Below are 7,244 nucleotides of genomic sequence, written 5' to 3'. Positions count from 1 at the left end.
AGACCACCAAACACAATGGTTATCTTATGTCATTTAATATATAAAGATGTACACAGTGTAGTTCTGTAGACCACCAAACACAATGGTTATCTTATGTCATTAAATATATAAAGATGTACACATTGTAGTTCTGAAGACCACCAAACACAATGGTTATCTTATGTCATTAAATATATAAAGATGTACACAGTGTAGTTCTGTAGACCACCAAACACAATGGTTATTGTAAGTCATTAAAAATATAAAGATGTACACATTGTAGTTCTGAAGACCACCAAACACAATGGTTATCTTATGTCATTTAATATATAAAGATGTACACAGTGTTGTTCTGTAGTCCACCAAACACAATGGTTATCTGAGGTCATTAAATATATAAAGATGTCCACAGTGTTGTTCTGTAGACCACCAAACACAATGGTTCTCTGATGTAATTTAATATATAAAGATGTACACAGTGTTGTTCTGTATACCACCAAACACAATGGTTATCTGATGTCATTAAATATATAAAGATGTACACAGTGTAATTCTGTAGACCATCAAAACACAACGGTTATCTGATGTCATTAAATATATAAAGATGTACACAGTGTTGTTCTGTAGACCACCAAACACAATGGTTATCTCATGTCATTTAATATATAAAGATGTACAGTGTAGTTCTGTAGACCACCAAACACAATGGTTATCATGTCATTTAATATTTACAGACTGACAAATAGGTGTTTTATACCTCATAAAATCTTCATCTCATTAAATCTTCAATATTGTTTATCATCCTTTTAAATATTTGTCTCATTAAATTTCATCCCATTAAGTATTCATCTCATTAAATATTCATTTACTTGGAAATAGTTTATTTTTCCATTAAATATCTCATTAATTTTCATTGACTGAATATTGTCCATTATCCAATTAATATTGATCTTATTGAATATTCATGGACTTTCCTATATTGTTTATTATACCATTAAATATTCACAACAAGTATCAGATAATTTTGCAAATTTAAAATGGATCACTGATACATAAAAAAGTGAATCCCTCATAAGAATAAGCACTTAAACAGTAAGTAATATTATACTTTTAACTGATTAGTTTCGGGAAAACTAATATGTAATATTCTGCTATTCCAAAATTAGAGTTGACATCATAATAATTTTTCCAATGGGAAGTCAGGAGTAATTTCAGATATTATTTAACCTACTATAAAATCTGTAAATTTGGAGGGTTTTTTTTCTGTGCAATTAATGCATTTTGTATTTACATCACATGACCTGGTGTATGGTAACTTACATCGGGTTCATTGACGTTCAGGCACGGTGGATCCCACATCAACTTCCCGCTAGTCATCGTCCTGTAATCCAGTCGGAAGTCCACGTTCTTAGGGGGTGCCTTGTCATCTATCAACAAAGAACAAAGATCATACACCTGGCTCCAATTTCCTCCAAAATAACATCAAGCGCATTAATTATGTACCTCCAACTTTATGTTGTATAAACTCTATTTATTTTTTAACAATTATATAACATGTTTATCCAACTTATATAAATAATTCTTGTTTGCCCTAATGAAAGTGTGCAGAGGGTCTCTATGTGGGAGGAAACAAGAGTACCTGGAGAAAACCCGCGCAGTCGGGCAGATCACCCAATAGCTTTTTCTCATCGGTCGAGGAATTGAACCCCGTAATTTCTTGTAAAAGGTGAATGTGCTATCTACTGTATAAACCAGTGTTAAGGGACCAACCATGGAAGTCAAAAATATGGTCTCTTAACTCATTCACCCCTAAAGACCCATTTGACCTCTTCCAGTTCAAAGGTTTGAATAGTTCATTTTGAAATTTCAGGGGTGAATGAGTTAAAGCAGGTTCAATTTACACAGATATCTCTAAAATGGGGAACATTGAAATTGGTCCATTTACACAACTAGTTTCCTAATGGAGTTAGAGGCATAAGCTGATTTGTTTGAACAATTGTTTGAGGAGTTGATTTGGTTTGTTTGTGTTTTACGTATTATTAACAGCTATGGCCATTTAAGGACGTGCCAGGTTTTGTTGGAGAAAGCCGGAGTTCACGGAAAAAACCCATCAACCTATGGCCAGAACCTGGCTACTGCCCCATGTAGGCCTAGAACTTGCAACCCAATGGTGGAGGGCTAGTGGTAGCAGAATGTCCGACGCATTAGCCACTTGGGGTCGACTTTCATTAAACTTTTCTTAAGATACTGTTCTATGCCTCAAACTCCTGCTTCGACATTAAAAGAAGTTAAATGTCAAATCTAACCAAAGGAATAGAGCTAAATGAAAGGTTTCATTATTGTCAATGACGCAAAAAAAAATAGGTCAAAATGACATTGATTTGATGTACTGCTGTAGAACGCCTCACGATGAATCACATATGAAATTTGATGATTGTTGGATTCTAGTATTAGGGAAGAGGAACTAAGTAGGACTGGGAAGGACCAACGGAAAAGGGAAACACTTAATGTCCCTCTACTCAATTTCTGTTGTGTTTCTGCATGCTTTACTCATTCACCCCTGAAATTCCGTAGTGATCTATTTCAAACTTTGAATTGGAGGAGTTCAAATATGTCTTGAGAGGTGAATGAGTTAAGCTCTAGGTTAGTCAAATGTTTGAAAGCACCGAGACCGACAACTTACCAGCTTCAGTTGTAAAATAAGTCTGGTCAGCAGGCATGCATGTGCCTGGATACTTGAGTCCCACTCTGTAGAAGTAAGTCTCACAGGCTCGGAGTGATGTCAGCATATACGAGGTGTTTCCTTTGACTGTTACGGAGTGTGCTTGGCTCTCAATGTTGCTCAACTGCATGTCTTTAGCTGAGTAGTCGTAGTACAGGATATAGGTCTGTAGACAAAGCACAGTAGGCAAAACTTTAATGTGATGTGGTACATGTAGCATGACTGATCTCTGATTAGTGTGTGTGACAGTAGCATGACTGATCTGTGATTAGTGTGTGTGACAGTGGCATGACTGATCTCTGATTAGTGTGTGTGACAGTAGCACGACTGATCTCTAATTAGCATGTGTGACAGTAGCATGACTGATCTCTGATTAGTGTGTGTGACAGAAGCATGACTGATCTCTGATTAGTGTGTGTGACAGTAGCATGATTGATCTCTGATAAGTGTGTGTGACAGTAGCATGACTGATCTGTGATTAGTGTGTGTGACTGTGGCATGATTGATCTCTGATAAGTGTGTGTGACAGTAGCATGACTGATCTCTGATTAGTGTGTGTGACAGCAGCATGACTGATCTGTGATTAGTGTGTGTGACTGTGGCATGATTGATCTCTGATAAGTGTGTGTGACAGTAGCATGACTGATCTCTGATTAGTGAGTGTGACAGTAGCATGACTGATCTCAGATAAGTGTGTGTGACAGTAACATGACTGATCTCTAATTGGTGTATGTGAGAGAAGCATGACTGATCTCTGATTAGCATGTGTGACAGTAGCATGACTGATGTCTGATTAGTGTGTGTGACAGTAGCATGAATGATCTCTGATTAGTGTGTGTGACAGAAACTCCCTAACAGTCTCTGATTGGTGTGTGTGACAGAAACACCCTAACAATCTCTGATAAGTGTGTGTGACAGAAACACCCTAACAGTCTTTGATTAGTGTGTTTGACAGAAACACCCTAACAGTCTCTGATTGGTGTGTGTGACGGAAGCAAGACAGATCTCTGATTAGTGTGTGTTACAGAAACACCCTAACAATCTCCGATTAGTGTGTGTGACAGAAACACCCTAACAGTCTCTGATTAGTGTGTGTGACAGAAACACCCTAACAGTCTCTGATTGGTGTGTGTCACAGAAACACCCTAACAATCTCTGATTAGTGTGTGTGACAGAAACACCCTAACAATCTCTGATTGGTGTGTGTGACAGAAACACCCTAACAGTCTCTGATTGTCGTGTGTGACAGAAACACCCTAACAATCTCTGATTAGTGTTTGTGACAGAAACACCTTAACAGTCTCTGATTAGTGTGTGTGACAGAAACACCCTAACAGTCTCTGATTAGTGTGTGTGACAGAAACCCCCTAACAGTCTCTGATTAGTGTGTGTGACAGAGACACCCTAACAGTCTCTGATTGGTGTGTGTGACGGAAGCAAGACAGATCTCTGATTAGTGTGTGTTACAGAAACACCCTAACAATCTCCGATTAGTGTGTGTGACAGAAACACCCTACCAGTCTCTGATTAGTGTGTGTGACAGAGACACCCTAACAGTCTCTGATTGGTGTGTGTGACGGAAGCAAGACAGATCTCTGATTAGTGTGTGTTACAGAAACACCCTAACAGTCTCTGATTGGTGCGTGTGTGACAGTAGCATGACTGATCTCTGATTCGTGTGTGTGACAGAAGCATGACTAATCTCTGATTAGTGTGTATGACAGTAGCATGACTGATCTCTGATTCGTGTGTGTGACAGAAGCATGACTAATCTCTGATTAGTGTGTGTGACAGAGACACCCTAACAGTCTCTGATTGGTGTGTGTCACAGAAACACCCTAACAATCTCTGATTAGTGTTTTTGACAGAAACACCTTAACAGTCTCTGATTAGTGTGTGTGACAGAAACACCCTAACAGTAAATATTGGAAAACATGTAAGTTCTTATTGTTAACACTCACCAGAGTTACTGCCCCTTATTTGAACACTAACTAGATATACTGCCCCTTATTTTATCACTCACCAGAGCTACTGCCCCTTATTTGAACACTAAATATAATAACTGCCCCTTATTTGATCACTCACCAGAGTTACTCCCCCTTGTTTTTTTCACTCACCAGAGTAACTTCCCCTTATTTTAACACTAACTAGAATTACAGCCCCTTAGTTTATCACTCACCAGAGTAACTGCCCCTTATCTTATCACTCACCTGAGTAACTGCCCCTTATTTTAACACTCACTAGAATTACTGCCCCTTATTTTATCACTTACCAGAGTTACTGCCCCTTGTTTTATCACTCACCAGAGTAGCTGCCCCTTATTTTTAACAACTCAACAGAGTTACTGCCTCTTATTTTAAAACTAACTAAATTTACAGCCCCTTAGTTTATCACTCACCAGAGTAACTGCCCCTTATTTTACCACTCACTAGAATTACTGGCCTTTATTTTATCACTCACCAGAGTTACTGCCCCTTCTTTTATCACTCACCAGAGTTACTGCCCCTTATTTTTAACAACTCAACAGAGTTACTGCCCCTTATTTTAACACTTACTATAATTACAGCCCCTTATTTTATCACTCACCAGTCACTGCCCCTTATTTTTAACAACTCAAAAGAGTTACTGCCCCTTATTTTAACACTAACTAGAACTACAACCCCTTATTTTATCACTCACCAGAGTAAGCGCCCCTATTTTAAACAACTCACCATAGTTACTTCCCTTTATTGTTAACACCTCACTAGAATTACTGCCCCTTATATCATAAACACTAACTAGAATTAATGCCCCTAATTTCATCATTCACTAGAATTACAGCCCCTTATTTTATCACTCACCAGAGTTACCGCCCTTATTGTTAACAACTTGCCAGAGTAACTGCCCCTTATTTTAATACTTACCACATTTGCAGGACCTGTTTTGGGGGCTTTCCATGTGATTTTGTAGTTCCCAGGGCTAACGTTGTCACAGGAAAGGTCGGTAGGTGTTACATAGTGGACTGAACCTGGAGCTACAGGGGAAAGTATATAATTATTAAGAATCTAAAATAAATACTTTTCACTATTAATAGAGTTTTTTAAGGACAACATTCTCTTTGTCTCCCGAGGTAAAAACCACAGATTCATAATTTTCCCTTTAAGTATCACTTCCTTTACCAATGATTGTAAGCAAACAGTCACAATACATTAAACTTTGCATTAATGGATCGGAATAACAAACAAACATAGCATGCCTCTCCCAAGGTACTTTTTCAAAAATTGTGTTTTTTTGTTTTTTTAAATATTTCACTTCTGTGACTTTGTTTGCAAAATATGTAACACTGAGGCAGATTAATCCTTTCAAACTGTAGACCATAATGGACTCATCCAGAAAAATGCATGGTAGAGTCTACTAAAGTTACATAGGGGTGAAAGGGTTAACAGCATTTGGCTGAGGAACTCCTGTACAACAGGACATTTTTGTGGCAGTTTTATTTTTTGCCCTCCATAATACGGATGAATTTATCATTACAGCGAGCTTGAGTTAACAACATAATATGCATAGTAATTTAATGTGAAGGGCGAAGTTAACACTGGGCCAATTCGGATTATTTTGACTTTGACTGGTTGAAAATTTCCCTGCATACAGTATCATTGATATAACTACTGGTGAAATATGACTCTTAGCTTTTTTGTACTGAAGATGAAAATTGATAATGCTCTTTTTACGAATAACAGCCTTTTGATCCTTAAGTCAGCTCTTACATTTGACCTTTGACCTCAAACACATTAGAAAAGGAACCATTTCAGTATCATAGATCTTGAGTGGACACATTATAGATAATGTTGTTTTAAGTTTTCACATATTTTACCTTTCTTGCCTCGAAACTTGAAAGTGGGTCAATGTCATTTATTTGAGGGAACTTGGTAGCGTTTTATCTCAGACTGTTACTTAGTTTAATTGTGTTCCATAATCATATTTTATAATAGTACCATAATCATATTTTATAATAGTTCTATAATCATATTTTATAATAGTTCCATAATCATATTTTATAATTGTTCCATAATCATGTTTTATAATAGCCTATGTTGACATTTGACCTAGTGATGAATTATTATTATTAGGGATGTATACATTTTCAGGTGCAGTATATACATATATTGTCATAAAACCAATTAAATCAAGATGAAACAAAGAATTGTGTTTTCCCTACAAAAAGGGCATTAATATTTCATTATACCAAGATTTCCAAGTAGACACACAACCATTTTCATCTGCTTCAGAACACAGGAGTGGTCGCTATTGTGCAGTTGCTAGAGAGGCTAAGAATATGGGAAACAAGACGAAGGAAACTTGAGCATGTGAGGGGCGACACAGTGTTTTATTTCCCATCATGAGATTAATATAAGTTACTCTGACACATTACATAGATGAGGTATCATAATATATCGTACTTACCTGTAGATGTTGCGTGCGACACAGGAGGACTGGGTCCGTGGCCGTTGATGGCCTTTACGTGGAACGTGTATCTTTGGTGAGGGCACAGGTGGGGCACTGT

At 37.4% G+C, this 7,244-nt stretch overlaps 1 protein-coding gene across 4 annotated transcripts in view; it reads right to left on the bottom strand.

Moving 5' to 3' along the window:
- Positions 1-7,244, bottom strand: part of LOC110465655 (sortilin-related receptor-like) — an 80,207-nt gene that overhangs the window by 14,742 nt on the left and 58,221 nt on the right. For 3 of the 4 annotated variants that reach the window (XR_002464634.1, XM_021521607.1, XM_021521608.1), the window contains 4 exons: positions 7,145-7,240; positions 5,605-5,714; positions 2,663-2,867; positions 1,300-1,406 (listed from right to left, as the gene is read on the bottom strand). Coding sequence is in view for 3 of the 4 variants with exons in the window: in XM_021521607.1 (XP_021377282.1) it covers positions 1,300-1,406; positions 2,663-2,867; positions 5,605-5,714; positions 7,145-7,240 (518 nt within the window). In the remaining variant the exon portion in view is untranslated. Of the gene's footprint in view, positions 1-6; positions 198-1,299; positions 1,407-2,662; positions 2,868-5,604; positions 5,715-7,144; positions 7,241-7,244 lie in introns of those variants that run through there. The other variant, XM_021521609.1, reaches the window with a different exon arrangement.

This window comes from Mizuhopecten yessoensis, unplaced genomic scaffold (genome assembly GCF_002113885.1).
Source record: "Mizuhopecten yessoensis strain PY_sf001 unplaced genomic scaffold, ASM211388v2 scaffold11097, whole genome shotgun sequence".
NCBI classification, from domain to species: Eukaryota; Metazoa; Mollusca; class Bivalvia; order Pectinida; family Pectinidae; genus Mizuhopecten; species Mizuhopecten yessoensis.
The sequence above is the reverse complement of the archived record's forward strand: the minus strand, read 5'-3'. Positions and strand labels throughout refer to the sequence as shown.